General features: G+C 39.5%; 1 protein-coding gene across 8 annotated transcripts in view; it reads right to left on the bottom strand.

Annotated features, from left to right (window-relative positions):
• The window catches only part of SLC35A5 (solute carrier family 35 member A5), a 35,976-nt gene extending 17,642 nt beyond the window's left edge, over positions 1 to 18,334 (bottom strand). For 5 of the 8 annotated variants that reach the window (XR_005383320.1, XR_005383319.1, XR_005383321.1 and 2 more), the window contains exons 1-6: positions 17,865 to 18,334; positions 16,693 to 16,841; positions 12,446 to 12,544; positions 11,032 to 11,165; positions 8,423 to 8,490; positions 285 to 1,065 (exon numbers count right to left, since the gene is read on the bottom strand). Coding sequence is in view for 1 of the 8 variants with exons in the window: in XM_038582813.1 (XP_038438741.1) it covers positions 285 to 1,065; positions 8,423 to 8,490; positions 11,032 to 11,165; positions 12,446 to 12,544; positions 16,693 to 16,822 (1,212 nt within the window). In the remaining 7 variants the exon portion in view is untranslated. Of the gene's footprint in view, positions 1 to 284; positions 1,066 to 8,422; positions 8,491 to 11,031; positions 11,166 to 12,445; positions 12,545 to 16,692; positions 16,842 to 17,864 lie in introns of those variants that run through there. The other 3 variants (XR_005383322.1, XR_005383324.1, XR_005383323.1) reach the window with 3 other exon arrangements.
• Between the last annotated feature and the right edge of the window lie 146 nt (positions 18,335 to 18,480).

The raw sequence follows: 18,480 nt of genomic DNA, 5'->3' as shown, positions 1-18,480 counted from the left end.
ACCTGTGGGACATCTCCCAGCTCTGTGGCTTTATAATATTCTAAGATACAACTAACACAGAAGGTCCTTGAGACTGTGATTTATATTTTTTCTCCACCCCTAACAGCATTATCACAAGCCCTTGAACATGTAAAGCCCAGTGAATGTTAGTTGAATAATTTTTAAAAGTCACAGAAATCCAATGCATCCTTTGATAAAATAAGCACTGACTGATTTCTCTCCTTGTGTAACCATGTGTCGAATTTAGGAAGAATAGGCAAAAGGCAGCATCCTCCCAAACTTACCCCAGAGGAGCGCTCCCAAAGACTGCCACCTAGATCTCGGACTCTTTCTTGCCTAGGTGCATATTCCAGACCTTGAGGCTTGCTGGCTTTGTAAATAAATATGGAGAGAAGAACTGAGGGAGCTTCTAAGAAAAATTCTAGGGAGGGCCTGAAGTCAAAGACCAGCACAGACACTGTTGTGATGATGACAGTGGTGACCTGGGCCATCAAGACATGGAACATGTTATCCAGGAACTTCAGGATAAAAGCCACGGAGAGGCCCTGGAATGCAGTCACAAAAATAAGAGCAACTGAAAACACATTGTGGCCATAGAAAACCCCGCAGTTCTTAATCTGATTACGGTTACTGCCCTGAAGGCCCAGCGTCAGTCCATTAAAAAGGATGCCAAAGAAATAGAGTTTGCTGTTCTGTATGAAGATGCTTTCGGTGAGCTGGTTCCCTTCCTTCAGTATCTTTTCATTATAGATGTTGGCCATTGAAGAAATAAAACACTGGACGATGATCAGCACATGGCCCAAGCCGAGACGGATGTGGCTAAAAACCATGGCTGTGGCGTTCCACTTAGCTTCAGGAAAAGTCCATGCCTTTTCCGTGCAGTTGTCTTTTCTGGGACACTCACTTCTGAAAAGAAGGCAGGAATTGGATGGGCTGAAGAAGGCATCGTGATGAAATCCATGCCCTGCCAGGTTATGCTGGGACGTTTCGGTCCCAGCAGTGAGAGCCACAATGGACAGGAACAGAATCAGGAGGGAAGCCCATTGTATCCAACTTAGATGCCTCCTGTTCAAAGAGGAAGAACAAGATTTTACTACTGTTTCCCTCCCTCCCTTTGCCCTGTCGACTTTCTACTGAAAACTCAGACACTTGAAGTACTTGGTTGAATAAACTAGACTGTTTTTGCTCCCCTTCCTGATTCAAGTTCAAAGGAAACCTGTTGGTGTCTCTGCTTCTTAAGCTTGGTATTTTTTTATTTACCCCTGTAATAATTGCCCTTTAATGCCATTCAGTCATTTCACCTCATTGTAAGTTTCCTTTTAACTTTAGATTTAACTAAGTCTCCTTTTTGCCTCCAGAGCTGATCTTAGATCTTTGTGACAGTAACTTTTTGTCTTGCTATGAGGTAAGTTATGGCAGAGATTCTCAATCCGATTTCCACGAACATGAATTTGGAGCTTTAGAAATTGGCGAATCCTTGCAGTGAGTGCCAATTCTTCTATACAGGTGATTTCCCAGCCCCACCCCCATCAATCCCATAGACTCTTCAAAGCTCTGTCAAATTTCAAAGGTGTTTGTGACCCAAAAACTATTTAAGGAGGGAGGCTGCTCTTAGATCCATGGCCTAATCATAAAGCATTTTATAGCAAACTACTGGTTGGGATAGCACGGAAAAGAATATTTTTAGTGTTTCAGTTTACAAAGTCTTAACAATGCTTTATCTCTTTACTTATTTTGCCTAAACACAAACCACAAACTTGTGTGATATAGAAGACAAACATATTGTCAATCTGTTCTGTGGATTCATTCAGTTCAAAAGACATTTAAATAAGCAACTACTATGTGCCAGGTTACTATGTGCCCGGGGAGATAAGACTTGATCTCCATCCTCAAGGAATTTACACTTTAATAGGGGAAAAGCCATGAAACTAAATAATGCAAACATAATATGTGACAAGTGATACATAGAACCATTAGGTCACAATAAGGAAGGAACCCTTGAGTCCATAAATGGAGTCGGGTATTGTTTCAAAGAAAAAAAAATGACCCTTGAAGTGAAACATAAAAAATAAACTGGAATCTGCCATGTGAAAAGGTAGTTGGTGATATATCCAGCCAGAGGGAAGTCTATACAAAGACAACAAATGTACAATGTTGACTAAGGATAGCGGAGTAGCTGACACAGGTTGGGGTAGATAGGGGGAACAAATCTTCAAGTTTAAAGATGAATTAGTCAGATGAAGAGGGAACACACACAGAGAGAACATAAGTAAAGGAAGAAGTGTAAAGCACCAGGTAAGAAATGGAAGTTTTAAGACTTTTGGAGCATCTACTGGATACCTTCTATGGGTTGGGCAATTTCTGTTCTAAGGAAGAAAACAGTGCTCTGAGAGGTTAACAGACTTCCCTTTCTTAAGGTCATGTATTTATGAAAAAGCAAGGAGGGAATCTGAACCATGGTGTGCATGTCTTCTTTTTGGACCAATGCACCTCTAAGGCATAATGTTTAAGGAGAATGAGTTCCCAAGGAGCATATATACAGGAAGAGGTATCTGATATCACTAATGCTTTCACAGAGCGTCATGGATTGAAATTGATAAATGCACACAAACCTAGACAGCAGCACGCACGTGCACCCTATCATGCCTTCTCATGTATGCACTTTCAAACAACCAGACCTAGCATTTAGTTATGAGGCTACTATGACAGGAGGTCAGAAACTATGTACTAATTACATAAATTTCTACAGGTGTAGCTGGTATGCGGTAAGTGGTAGAAAGCAAATTGACTGGAAATAGAAAAGAGACATGAAAAGTATATGATGGGCAGCCCGGGTGGCTCAGCGGTTTAGCGCCACCTTCAGCCCAGGGCGTGATCCTGGACACCGAGGATTGAGTCCTACATCAGGCTCCCTGCATGGAGCCTGCCTCTCCCTCTGCCTGTGTCTCTGCCACTCTCTCTCTGTCTCATAAATCAATCAATCAATCAATCAAATAATTTTTTAAAAAGTATATGCCCAATTTATAAAAACCATTATATAACCAATTATTGGATATTAAGACAAATAAGGTAATAATATAACTATAATTCCTTTAGAAGTTTTCCATTCTGAGAGCTATAGATTTTCCACTAATGCTGACATTGAGAAAAAAAGAATAAAATTAAAGTCTTAAACAAGTTAATCAGTACTACTGTAAACATTGTTCATTCAACATAATGATCCAGAAGAAGGTAAAAATTATTAAGGGTTAGGCTGAAAATGGTAGATTTTCAGCAAAGAAAATAAAGCTTAATAAATTATCCCATAAAGTCAGCTGATAGGTGCTCTTATAAATGACAATTCATGAAAGAATTTGCTTCTCACAGTTTAGTGGATACAACTGGTAGAAACTCACCTAACTGATTTCTCCACTGCCCCAGTAAATAATTTGTAAACCATTTGGATTTTTTTTTAGTATAAATGTTCATTTAATTTCAGTATAATAAAGACAAAAAAAAAAGCAACTAACTTGTCACACTGCACAGTAACTTTAACATAAAAGGTTTAAACTTATTTTGTCAACATTTTCTTCATTGTATATAGCTTTAAAAAAATATCAGAAATTTGTGATATAGATTTACAAACAAGGCAAGAACATACACTCTCACATTCCTGGTGAGTTAATTCTGCATTAAAAGGGCTCAAGTTATTAGTAATAAGATAGAAATTACAAGAAATCCTTTGACAGAGGTAAGAAACGATTTGAGCTGGAAATCATGATGGTCTCATTTCTTCTCCTAGATAGGCAAATCATATGTCTAAATACTTACTAGAGCCAAATCTATCTCAAAAGTTTGGGATATTAATTTTTCTTTGTTAATATTAAATGAGAAATGAACACTTAGAATAAAACTTTTTCGGGACGCCTGAGTGGCTCAGTGGTTGAACGTCTGCCTCTGGCTCAGGACATGATCCCGGGATGTGGGATCCAGTCCCACATCGGGCTCCTTGCAGGGAACCTGCTTCTCCCTCTGCCTGTGTCTCTGCCTCTTTGTGTGTCTCTCATGAATAAATACGTAAAATCTTAAAAAAAAAAAAAAAAAACTTTTTCGATGAATAAAGGATAGTAATATCCACCTTTGAAACTGAGTGCTTACAGCTAGAAGGCTATTCTATCTGAGGGCTTCTGCTCCCAAATGAACTGCTTGCTCACAAAGAGTCTCTGTTCCTAACTGTGTTTTTGCCAGGTGACCTCATTATTGTAATTAGATATTTTAATGATTACATAAATGATAAATTATGAGCAAAAGAAAAGGACTGCTGTTTTTATGAAAAGTTGCTTTGGGAAGACTATTTAAAGGCAAAAATTACTTCCAAGATAATCTGCCATCAAACTGGGTACAGATGAGCTAATTTTAAGATTAGAAAATAAATAATAAAAATCTACAATAATCTACTTTAAAAATATTTTTTTAAGAACTTGCTCTACTTTAAAGAAACTGAAACCAGAAAGCATGGATGATGTATAATGAATGTAGCTTCAAGAAAGACGCCAAAAAACTCCCAATTAGTAAATCTCACAAATTCTCAAAGGCCTGAGTCCTTCAAAAGAATGAACGGACATTTACATTTTAAGCTGTTTAAAGTATCTTGTTGTTTTAGTGATTGATCACTTTGAATTTTCCTAATAACTGACAATTAATTTCAAATTCTGTCAGATAAGAGCATCTCTACCATTTTGGTGATAGTAAAACAGGACAGAACATGAAAATAATGAAGTGGAAAGACTCACAGGACTTTAAAAAAAAAAAAAAACTGTACATATTTCTTAGTAGCACAGTGACCAGAATTATCAAGTGAATGATTTTGGAGCAATGCTCGTGCCAGTGAGTGGCACTTTTATTTTTCTGCTGATTTGGAGAGTAACTAAATGTTATTATAACTTCTAAGACACCCATCATGTATCAAAATGTTTTTCATTTTTTCCCAAACAGCTTCCTTTTGAAGATATCAGAGAAATTTATACATATTTTTTAGATGAAGGTGCTTGTTGTCTTTTGCCCCCAGATCTCAATGTTCAGGTTGATACTACTATTTCCTAAAGTCTAATTAAACAAGATAATACAACTTTGCCATGCCTTAAGAGCAAACCAGTAAGACTCCAAGGCAAAATGCCTGTCACCAGTTTCCACTGTGGACCAGTAGCTACACTTAAAAAACAAAATCTACACATTCATATGGGGTTTCTCTAGAGCATCCATTAAGACATTTGATTGATGTATTTTTTTGTACCACACTTCCATATTTTTCCAAATTATTCTTGCATTAGTCACTGGACTTTTTTCCTAGACTGTGTAGACTTACACTCTTTATCTATAGGAGAAAGGTATTTGATGGCTCTGCTAAAGTCAAGTGTAAGACAAAAGCTTTAATATTCTAAATGTAGGTGGGAGGAGTGGGTAACAGGGTGATGGGCATTAAGGAGGGCACATAATGTAATGAGTACTGGGTGTTATATACAATTAAGGAATCACTGAATCTACCTCTGAAACTAATAATATACCATGTCAAATGAATTAAATTAAAAAAATGTAAAATGAGTTATTTATGGCAAAAAACATTAAGAATATGCGGTAAGACTCAATCTGCTACTCCTGAGTCAAAATTTTATTGCTAAGGGTAAAAGACCATTAAGTGGTTCACAAAGGGCAAGACTGAATAAGGAAAGCCAAACAAACAACATTTAAAATGTCTTAATAGATAATACAGTACTTGGAAGACATTCTCATAAAAAGACAGTATTGGATTTATTATATTCTGTTAGCACTACTAAAAGTAGCTTTCGTGATGATTTGTGAATCAGTCAAATTAAAATTCCCTGTAGGAGCTAAGTTAGTGCCTGTAAAAATAATAAAAATGGAGTGATTTTATTGTCTGTTTAATTAACTTCAAAGGATTCAAAACAGACATTTACAACAAAGCAAACACAGGTCTAGAATTTACTGCTCTGAATATTAAAAGTAAAAATATGTAAAAAAGCTTTTTGGAACTTTAGTTCCTAACAAGGTTATTATTAAAACCAGCAACAATACAATTAATTTTATTACAATTAATAGTATTAAAAGCAAACATTTTCAGTTTACAGTAAAACCAGATTTGGATTTGGTTACACTACAAATTAACTTTCTTAATACAAACAGTTAAATGCTTAATGCTTTAGCAGGGCCATCTCTGCCATGTGCTAGTTCTCTGCCCTGAAAGGGGCAGTTGACTTTGAACTTGTCCCTCTGCCTCAAATCCTGCCACCCCACATGCTCCCTCCCCTGTGGTCAAAGCCACCTAAATGCTGCAAAATGCCCGGTGGTTCTGTGCACAGACTCAGATTGGGATGAATCTACTGATGAACAGGGACAAGAACTTCTGCCTCCTAGGGTTATTGTGGGGTAAGTCTAGATAGAAGAAAGGTCCTTGGTTCAGCCGTTGGCCCTGAGGAGTCCTTACTGTGTTATCTTTTTTTTTTTTAATATTTTTTATAATTTTTATTTATTTATGATAGTCACACAGAGAGAGAGAGAGAGAGGCAGAGACACAGGCAGAGGGAGAAGCAGGCTCCATGCACCGGGAGCCCGACATGGGATTCGATCCCGGGTCTCCAGGATCACACCCTGGGCCAAAGGCAGGCGCCAAACCGCTGCGCCATCCAGGAATCCCCTTACTGTGTTATCTATCTTCTCACTGTTCAGCTGAAAGCCTGCCTCCCTGGTGCCTACAAACGAACGGGCCAGCCCTGGATAAAGCCTTTCTGGGAGGCCCCCTACCTGACCTTTGAGCCTCAGCTCATGCTCTGCAGTGTATTAAAGAAATAAATAAAAATATTATATACAATTAAGGGCACAGCTAGAACTATAGGCCAATTCTAAACCTGGAAATACATACTTTGCATATTTTTGCTTTGGTAAATTCAATTTTAAATAGCTGTAACTTTGACATAATAATAATGTATTATATAAATACCATGTGTACCCATAAGCTGTCATTTCACTGGGAAAAAAATTTTTATTTAGAAAAGCCCAACATGTGTTTGAGACCTCTTTATGAGACTCTCTTATTAAATAATGAACTTTTTATTATGTGGCAGAGCCAATTTTTTTCTCCATGGACATGTCTCTCTAATTTTATGAGAGGAATCAATATAAAGATATTACTGTTTAATTTCTCAGAAGTCAATTTTTTATCCTGTAAGATGACTTTTATGTTGATTTTAAAGACTTCCAAACATTTTTGGAATAGCATTTTGGAATAGTTGAATTATTGTCACAATTCATAAATAAAATGAAGAACCTGATGCAAAGCAAACTTCAGTGCACTCTAACATTTAACCTGGATGAAATATGACTTTCATTTTTCCCCCCCTCTCTCATGTCAACAGTTAAATTGAAGACTTCCTCAGGGTAAAAAAAAGTCTTTCAAGAACTCCATATAATTAAGGTACTGAATTCATCATGGATTCAACAAATATTTACTGAGTATCTATGTACTAAGCCATTCACCCTTTTGTACACATAAATTATGAAAGCACATATTACGACATGGCATATTGAGAAATAAGAAATTAAAAGGGAAAGTGAACACAAAATTAAAAAAAAAACAATCACAACAAATATAACAAGAAGTTAATTTTATTTTTATCATCAGCATCAAGTAACAAAATAAATTGGAGTCAAGTACCCAGATCCCATTCTACCTTAGAACATTTTGGCCTTTGTGTGGCAGCAGAGCCTATTTACCTAAAAATGTTTATTTTATTCAAAGGTCTTCTTGGAGAAAGGAAACACTGGTGACAATATTTTTAAAAGTTAAAAAAAACTATCATTCTTATTAATTGTAATTTTGACTAGATTCCTCATGAAAATCCTCTGCCTATCAGAGCTCAAATTATGCACTTTGAGCATAATTATTAACTATTTGAGATGAGTATAGTTAATAGCTAATAGTTAATAGAGAATAGTTAATAGTTAATAGAGAATGTACCACTCTTTATCATCTCCAAACTACAAATGACAAATGTATTAACAATATTTAGGACCTTCTTGGTTCCCTACCAAAGTATAGAGATTCTCGGAGGAAAAAAGGCTCACAAATTCTTTGTTGAAAATTTGGCACTAAAAATTAAAATAAGCCAATTACCTTTTGTCTTGTTTTTTTTTTTTTTTTTAAATGGTAAGAAAAAAACTTTTCATACATCTAGTTGCAAAGATTTAGACGGGCCAGCACTGGAGTTGCTTTCTAGACGGGTTAAACAATTTTGTCCAAAACACAAAGCCAGTTAGGAATAAAATCCAGGCCCTGGGACTTGGAGGGTTCAGTGCTCTGGGTATATCATCTGAAATAAGGCTGCGCTGTTTTAAAGTATGATATATGCTTTCAGAGCAAGTTACTTACTTCAGCACTATCCTGAATAGAAGAGCTGTTGTTATAATGCTAAAATTTGAGAAGATAACAGCCATGGCCTAGAAAGAAGAAGAAGATAGAGTTACAATCCAAACAAAGTAGTGACCTCAGAAATCTCCCAGTTTGCTGGTTTACCTGACAAAAAAAGCTTTTTGGTCAAGAACCTGAGAGGTTACCAGGGCAGCTATTTCACTAGAGGATTAAATTCCATTTTTATTGGGTGTTAAATTTATGCAGATATGACCAAATTATTGTACAGGCTTCAAAAACATTTTTAAATTCAGTTTAATAATCTGTATGTACAGATCTGGAAATGCTTAGAAATTCGAAATGTCCAGGTCTAGAAATAACAGCTACCTTGTTTATGAAGCATCTTTTTCAAGCTCCTCAAGTGCTACTTTTCACACTGTTTCCAAAGGTATAGGGAAGGCAAGTACTATTAGACCCATTTATACATTAAGAAAATTGAGGTACAGATTTTTAAACATCTTTACTATTGCAGGAATTTAATCAGTTCTCCTGGCTGAACTGCAGTGACTTTGTACCAGTGATTCAATACCAGACTCCTATTGGATAGTCCTTTTATTTATATTGTTCTAAACACTTAGAAATGTGTTAGCCAGATTTTATAAAGGACTCTTTTTGTGCATTCAGTCATATTTCACATATGAGAATATTAGCCTGAACATGTATATATTTTGGCTGGTAAGTATGAAATTTCATCATTGCTCCCCATGATTGGATCTGACAACCTTAACAATTTTTAAAAACAAATCCTACGTATTGACTTCACTTTGCTTTTTTCCTTGCTGTCAGTTTAAATTGACTAAACTCCAAAGAGTATTTTTCAATAGTATTATATAAGCAGCAAACATGGCTAATGTGCTGGTGAATTAAAGAAATAAGAATAAACCCAATAAAAGCCAGCAAAAATTCCAAGAACACAACATTGTTGTTTTCCCACTGAATTTTTTATGGGAAGCACTATTTTAAAGATTTCTCAATGTCCTCCGGAGATGAACGTTTATAAACCCCTGGGTAAGGGGAAGATGAAGAGCTGATTGGGAAAGTAAGTGGCTGGAAGAGGGAGTAGGCAGTGGCTCTGATCAGTCACAATAATGGTGCACACATATCTAACACCAAGCAGCCTGGCTGACCCATGAATTCTAAAACTGCTTTCCAAGCAACAGCACAGAATAAACAAAGCACCAGAGCTCTTTGCCCCAAAACTTCCATGTGTTATCTATTTAATTCTTTCCAACTAGACTTGGGCATGGCAATACACAGAATATACCATGTGATTGATTTTGTAATATCTGTGGTTGTGCATAATGGGGAAGGAAGAGAAAGGAAATAAGCTGGAAGAAGAGGGAAGCTGCAATTTGCTTTCATATTGGTGATGTGGGAAAGGGACATAAATATAGAGGTAATTTAAATAAAATACAACAGACATGTACTCATTGATGTGAATAATCATGTTGCTGGGTACAGGAATTCTCAGATCTGAAAAACAAAGTGGAAGTAAGAACTTACGAGAGAACACATTCTTATGTTCAAAGTACTTACTAATAATAACATGGATCACAGAGCTGAAAGGAACTTCAGGTGATCACAGGGCCCAGGTTCCTGCCTTGGGTTGGTATGGTAACGTTATCCTATTTTACAGACAGACTACTGACACTTACACTAGCTGGGGGTTGCCTGGTTACACACCTTCCTAATTGTGCAAAAGAATCAAATTCCTGTTTTCTACTTAGTGCTCTACTGGTTCCTCTTTCTTGTCCCACTCCCAAGCGGATCTGGCTATATCTAAGAGGCTTCACATAGAGAACTAGTGCCAATGAAAATCCTATTTATCATCAAAATGCCTAAATCTATTCTTTAAAGAAATTTAAAACACATTTTGGCAACAATGGCAACAAGAATTTTCATTTTATAAAACATTAGGGGGAAAACACACGGTAGTACTGAAAAAAGGAAGACCAAATTTTAATTCTGATTATTAATGATTTCTCAATTGGCATGGAGGATGCCAAGAGAGATAAGAAACATCCCTAGTATTATCAGTTATAGACAGCATTTAAAGCTGGGAGAATGTATTTTCTACCCCTAAAGACCTTGCTGCTTAAATGACAGGACTAACAGGAAAAAAGTCATGCAAACAGAATGCATATATCGCATGAAAGTAGATATAGGAAATAGTAGTACACGGAGTATACGATTTTCTGAGTTCATTGTGGACACCTGTTTGGAAGTCCTGAATGCTGAAGTTAACAGAGGTTGGTGACCACAGGACGGCTAGGAAACAGGCAGACTGACTAAGGTTAAACAACGAGAGATGACTTCACACTCATTGCCAGGGGGCAAGTCCTGCAAAACAGTCAGCACAGCTTTCTTCAGCAACATTTAACAGCGAGAAAATGCGACAAGCAGAGTGGTAATTCAGTATTCCAATGATTCCGATGATTCTAGTCAAACCTCAGGAAGACCACTGAGGGCAAAGAGAAACTAACGCTGACAATGAAAATGATAAAAAAGATTAGTTCTGGGATTCATTTCTCTACGTTTTCCCAAAGCTGTTTTCTATCATAATTACTTACAGGCTGAAGGTAGGAAATGACATAGAAGACAATCAAATTATCCAGGAAATAAAGAAAGGCGGGAATGGACCACTTCATGAAATTACAGAATTCCTTCCAGGAAGCACATCTCAAGTTTCTACTTTGATGATCTTCTAAAGAAAGACAGACAACAATAAACAAAGGATCTTGATGAGAATGCCCATATTTTTAGACGAAGTAAGTTGTATTTGATTACTGATATAATTCTTTGAAAGAGGCTTAATGAATTTGCTTTTATCAGTGACTATTAGCCTCAAGAAATCAAAGGCAATATAAGATTTCATTATTGTCTCTCTTCAACCTACCACCATGCTCAACTGATAATCAGCAACACCCTCAGGAATACCTAATTCCCGTTAACTTGAAACATCACTTAAAACATCTCAGGATACTTACGGTTTCCCTTACTACTATGAGAGCCTAAAGCCAAGGGAGAGAGAGCAAGAAGCTAGAATATAGAGAAAAAAAAATTCCCAGCATAAATCCAGAGGGGACCGGGAAAAGACGCTACCAGGTAAAAATTTACATATATGGGAGTAAAGAAAATTAAATTTTACTAATCCCAGTATGAGTTATGATCCCATCTCTAGATTTCCAAAAACTTAGGAAAAGGTATTGTAACAAGAAAATGTAAAAGAACATGCAAAAATAGAAAACAATTTAAGTATAAGCTCTGCCAATAATGCATAAATTTCATGAGATTAAGAAATGTATTCCACCAAATAGAAACTTTTAAGAATAAAAAGAAATCTTCCTGGAAAATACCTTTAATACTCTAAATTCTACTTTACCATACATGTGAAGGCAGATCAAAGAATGGAGAGCTAAGGCTTAATGATTGGGGAATCAAGGTGAAGAATATATAGTACATGTGAGGAGCCACAAACGGCCAGATGCTTTAGATGTGAGGAAAGGATGGGTATCCTTGCTTGATAACTGATGAAACTGGAACTCAGAGAAGTTAATATAATCTCCCCCAGAACATTGTGTCTCTGCCTCTAACCCACTATACTACCTCCCCTGTAGGAAATGAGGACTGTTTTTACAATATGCTACGTATTAAATCAGACAGCAGTGATTTAGAAAATCCTAAATTTGAATAAAAACTAACTATCTATGTGACCCAACACAGGAAGTGGAGCAATGGCCAAGACAGTAGGAAAACAGGAGTTGGAGTCCTGGCCCTGCCCCCTCCTACCCACCACTGCATAACATTTTCTCTTTGATCCTGCTTCTCCACTTGCAAAACATGGGTAATCATACCTACGTTTGTATCTTAGTGTCCTCATATATAAAATTAGTGGGCTAGACTAACATCGAACGTTTCTTTTAGTTCTAAAATGTTTTGACTCTCTCATTTTTAACAAGTATAGAGTACCACTTCAAGACTCACCTTTCTTTACAACCCAGAATGACACAAGCACACAGAAAACTAGTTTCACCAATTCTGAGCACACATTCACGGTAGTTGGAAGATAATCATACTTGTTTTCTGAAAAGTAACAGAAATTTTTTTAACTATAAATTTTGTTCTATATAATGCTTATATGCAGTTGATATTTTATAACTGTTTTAAAACTTTATCCAGCTGGCTTGTTTTCTCTTGGATTTTCTAATCAATTCACCTAATATTGATTTTTTAATCAATTCACTATCCCCACCGCATTGAGTGTTTTATTATTCTTGAGTTTGATAAATAGGCTTCTAATGTTTTCATCCAAGTTGCTGATAAATATGGGGAAGAGGCCTCTTTGGGGTATGGCATTAGAGATGGACTTTTAAACTGACCATTAATTAGCACTCAGGGACTGACTCATCAAAAGCTATGAATTTATCTGGCTGAATTAGGACCCAGGCCTGGTTCCTCCTGTGTCATTTGCTAGAATCAAGGTACACTGTCTGTTTCGCATCCTGGCATGTACAGAAAACAGCATTTGTTTGGCACTCTGGGATAAACAGCACATTGGCGTAAAAGAAGGAAGTTATTAGAGGCAAGAGGCAACTGCCCAGGGCTCTGGCTACCTCTAGGGCTGAGAGGAAATATTTGACATATCCAAACCCACTGACAAGTTGGGAAGATAGTTCTTAACTTACAAGTCAATTTAATTAGGAAATGAGGTGAGGTCAGTATGCCTTGGTCTTAGTTATCACCTCTGTCTATTCCAAATGCTGACAAACAACTTGCTGTATAATTTTGCTACGGACAAACATAAACTTTATTAGGTCCTATTTTAAGGAATGCATTTCCCCCGCTTTTGAAACATTTGCTTGTTTCCCTTGGTCATGATATGAAAAACTAAAACTGGCCAAGTACAGGGGAAAAATGCCAGTTCAACATTCTTTCTATCCAGAACATTTTTTTTCTTTTTTTCTGTGGTTTCCCTTGACCTTCTCAACCTAAGCATAGTCAATTCTTTGTTCATCTTGGATCTTGTTGCACTTCCTATAAACCTTCATAACAGTACTCATCATGCTGTATTATAGTTACTTCTTCTGTGTATATCATAACCTTAGAACGTAAGCTCCTTATGAGAACAGGCCCATGTTAGTCATCTTCATATAACTGGCAGGTAACAGTATTCTACATCTAATAAATGTTCACTTGAATTTAATACTTGCCTGTTATATTTTCTCCATCATTCGAAGCCTAGATAAAGTATCTCCTGTTCCCTTCTCTGAGCTTAAAGCTAGGCTGAAATCATACTCTGCTATCTGCCAATAATACTTTGCACTGAGCTCTATGAAATACACAAGAGCAAACATCCATACAAGAATGAGGGGGGCTTCAGGTTACAACTCTCAAACTCTAGCCACTGCTCGAGAACTCACTTTGGCTTTTATTCATTTATTTTTAAATTCTATTTCTGTCATGGTAGATCCCAAACTATGACTCAGCATCACGTCAGACTTCCTTCCACATACCTTCTGCCCTCACTCGTATACCTTATTTACATCGCATCCATCCTTATCCATCTGTTTAGTCCAAAGAGGGGCCATGATCCCCCTATGACCCATTCTTCCCTTTAAAACTTTCCTTTCTCTTCAGGAACTTTGCTCCAATAAATACTTCCTCTGGATTCTATTAATTGGTTTCCTCCCCTTGGCCCATAAGTATGCTCAAACTGTCCCATCCAAAAATAAAATTTAAGATCCTACCCCTGCCCTAGTGACCATACTTTCTTTTTCTTCCTAAAATAGAATCAACATTCATTATCTCCATTTTACCCACTTTCCATTCAGGGCTAATTCCCAAGCAATCTGGTTTCTGATCCCAACACTTTATACAAACTTCCTAGTCTCTGAGATTATCAAACATCTTCTAATTACTAATTCCAAAGGGCATGTTTTAATCCCTATCTTATTTGATGGTGCAATTTCCTTTGCCTCCAAACTCATTTCCTTCCCTTCTACAAGTCATGAGCATTTAGTTTTCTTATTTCTCTAATGATTCTTAACATCTAAGTGTCGGTATGGCTCTTAAATGTTGGCATTCCTTGGAGTTCTATCCTTGGCTCTTATTTTCTTATTCTGTGTGTTCTGCTCCTATGGTTTAAATGTCAATTTAATATTAATGTCTCCAAATCTGTATCCTGGAACATTTAATGCTCACTAAACATATCCACACAAATAACTACCTCCTATTTATAAATTTAATTGGTATTTCCTTCACATATGTGATTTGCTAGACAGCGTAGAATATTGCAATGAACAAGGACATAGCTCCCGGCCTCATGGAAGGTACCTAACTAAAATTCTGTAATCTTTCTGAATTCTGTCCAACCTGCTTTTTCCTACTAGTAGCTTCCATCTTAGCTAAGAACACCATCAATCAATCTACTTAGGATCCTAAATCAGAAACTTTTGAACTATCCAATATATCACATCCTTTAATCTCCACATTCAATACATTCTCTGAGTCCTGTCTTTTCTATGTTTAGAGTATTTCTTGAATCTATCCTCTCATCTCTATCCCTACCTCCAAAGCCTTGGTTAGTCTTCATCTGTGGCTTGAATTTGCAATAATCCCGACTGGCTAATTTGCCTCCAGTCTCTTCTGAGTCCACACTCTAACCAGCTACCGTAACAGTCTCTCTCACTTTGTTTACAATCCTTCAAGCATGCCCTATCCCCTAGACTCTAAGGCGTAGAGAATAAAGTCAAAGTCCCAGCTCCTTAGCACATGAAGTCCTTAGGTATCTGATCATGACTTTCCCCTCTGGTCAAAGACCTCTTGCCCTTTTCCTCCAAGTCCTTAAACTTTCTGCTCAGTAATTCTAAAGTAGACATTCTTACAATTCATCCTTTTTTCTTTACGTATCCATTCATTTCTATGGATTGTTGCTTCTGTTTTGAATACCCCTGCCTACCTGTCCTCTTGTGGATCAACATCGCCCTATCAGGGAAGTGTTCCCGGATCCCTTTGCACTCCACGTCATCGTCTCCCAGACAGAATATATCACTTCCTCATCTAACCTATCTGCGTCTTTGGTATAGAACTGCGTTTATTCTACTGTATTTTTAGGATGTTTCACACGTATGGCTTTCCTAATTAACTGAGTTCTTGAGAACAATGTCTAAGTCTTACACACTTTGAACACTGCTACTAATACTTGGCCTTGTGCCCAAGAGATAAATGTTAACTGAAGTAAAGACTTATATACACATCTGTCTCCCGAAGCAGACCATTAAGGGTCATGGTGTGATGACTTTATGTGTCCTCAATAACTAGTAAGAGGTTCTCAACACAGCTTTGTAGAATTAAACTTTATCTAAATACTAAATTCTTACATAAAACAAACAAACAAACACAACACCAGAAGGGGTGCCCGGGTGGCTCAGCTGGTTAAGTGTCTGACTCTTGATTTCAGTTCAGGTCATGATCTCAGGATCATGAGATCAAGCGCTGCATTAGGCTCTGCACCAAACATGGAGCCTGGTTAAGATTCTCTCGCTCCCCCCCCCCCAAAAAAAAAAGGCAGCCTGGGTGGCTCAGAGGTTTAGTGCCGCCTTCATCCCAGGACGTGATCCTAGAGACCCAGGATCGAGTCCCATGTCGGGTTCCCTGCATGGAGCCTGCTTCTCCCTCTGCCTGTGTTTCTGCCTCTCTCCCTGTGTCTCTCGTGAATAAATAAAATCTTAAAAAAACAAAAGATTCTCTCTCTCTCTCCCTCTCCGTCTGCCCCTCCCCCACACTGTGCACAAGTAAGCTCTCTTTTAAAAAAAAATACCTCTTTGGCTAATAATTTCAAAGCTAATAACCTCTACTACCACACCGATGTAGTAATTAAGACAACACCTCACAAATGCCAAGTGACCACGTATCTATTTCAAAGTAATTTATAATTACACATACTGCTACAGACCCAAAGATACCTGTTGATTAATGCAATAGTCAGATGTTGAGACCTGTTCTCTAAAGGGTTTGATGCTGTACTTGACTAACCCAAATTTCACTCAGTTTCAAAAATTTTTCTTGCGGAGGAATGAAGCGTTACAGAATCAAATTTAAACATGCCTTATTGTTTACATGAAGCAGCGTACCTGAAAGGGTATTCTATTTTACAGGCAAGGAGACCAAAGACAGGAGGCAGGATGTGTGATTGCATGGAAGTGCTTCATATATTCCAAGTCTTAACTTACCTTCATTGGCCGAATATTTTACCAGTAGGATTCGACTTGAACTTAAGGCAATGAATACGGTGCCTAGCAGGAATGTATACATTGTTGACCAGGAGCAGAACACAGGGCGGCCACAGCACTTGCTTTCCATTGCAGTGTTTGTTAATTGCCTTAAAAAGAACATCTTGGTGAGCAATGCTCCAGGCAGATAAAGCATAGCACAAATATCACGGACAAGTGAAGAATGGAAAAGGTATTTTGTAGATGTCTGGCTACAGTTCTATCAAAACCAAGAAAATTGGGCAGCCCGGGTGGCTCAGTGGTTTAGCGCCGCCTTTGGCCCAGGGCCTGATCCTGGGGACCCGGGATCGAGTCCCAAGTCGGGGTCCCTGCGTGAAGCCTGCTTCTCCCTCTGCCTGGGTCTCTGCCTCTCTCTCTCTCTCTCTCATGATTAAATAAATAAAATCTTAAAAAAAAAAAAAAAGAAAATTGAGAACAAGACAAACTATGGGGAAGGGGGGTGGGGAGGGAATGAAAAAGAGTCCCAACTGGATAGGAGGGGCAACCTGAGAGACACAAAGAAACGGCAGTGCCAGATCTTAAGTGCTGCCCAAAGTAGCAGGTGAGCAAGCGACACTCGGGGACCGCGCAATTCTGCAGGGAGCGGCTTCAACTTCCATCCCTATTAGCAACTTTGCTACAGAGGAAGAGATTTTCAGATTTCTGTCGCTCTCCTCGGCGGCAGCTCTTCCCTAGAAAGATGGGGGGCGGGGGGGAAGAGCTGGCTGGGAAAGATTTCGTTACAATAATAAGCAGCCAAATGCAAGTATTTGAAACAAATCAGAGCTGAGAATCTGTACTCGTGCTGAAAGCAAAAAGAGAACTCAGAAATCAAGGGGCTGGAAGATCGTCTTTTGATATGTTGAGGAAACTAAGCTCTGGGCTGGGTCACTTGCCCAGGGCCTCCCAGAGCAGGGATGATGCCCCGGGCCTGGGAGGCCGGGGAGAGACGGACAGCCCACCTGCGCTCCAGCGTGGAGCCCTAAGAGGCGCCTCCCTAAGCAGGGAGGCAGGATTCCCTCGGGGGGGGGGGGGGGGGGGGGGCGCTGGTCGCACATGCGCAGTGGCGATCTCGAGCGGCGCGCGCTCCCCTCCTACGCACGCGCACTTCTCTGCCAGCCGCCTGAGGTTACCTCCGTCCGTCCGTAGGGCTTCTGGTAGAGGAGCGCACGTCCTAGAGCCGGGGTAGTGGCCATGCAGCTCCGCAGAGGCGGCAGCGGCTGTTAAGGTCCATAGCTGCGGAAGCCATGGGGAGGAAGGAAAGGCGAAAAAGCCTCGGCCCCCGACCCTCCTATTCCGGAACGAAAAGCATAATAACGTCCGGACTGGGAGAGAGCGGCCCCGGCACACAGTGCGCACGCGCGCCCGGCGTTCCGCTTCCGGGAGGAGGGGCAGGAGCGTCCTGAGCCCGCCCCAGCGCGCCCTTTCTCGCGTCACGTGTCGGGGAGTCCTGGGTCACGTGAGGCCCAGGTGGCGGCGGAGCTACGGCGAGAGAGAGAGAGAGAGACGGGGAAGCCGGAAGGGGCGCGAGTGCCGCCGAGGGGAGCCGACAGCGCCTGAGAGGCGAGGGGTGTGCGTGCGCCCGCCGCCCGCCGCCCTCCCCCCTCCCTCGCCGCCCGCCGCCCTCCCCCCTCCCTCGCCGCCCGCCGCCCGCCCGCCGCCCTCCCTCGCGGCCCGCGCCGCCGCGCCTGCCTGGGTGGCCGGCAGCGCGCGCCCTGCCCTCGCGGTCGGCGCCGGCCGCCCCTCCCC

The sequence above is a fragment of the Canis lupus genome, chromosome 33 (genome assembly GCF_011100685.1).
Source record: "Canis lupus familiaris isolate Mischka breed German Shepherd chromosome 33, alternate assembly UU_Cfam_GSD_1.0, whole genome shotgun sequence".
Classification (NCBI taxonomy): domain Eukaryota; kingdom Metazoa; phylum Chordata; class Mammalia; order Carnivora; family Canidae; genus Canis; species Canis lupus.
The sequence above is the reverse complement of the archived record's forward strand: the minus strand, read 5'-3'. Positions and strand labels throughout refer to the sequence as shown.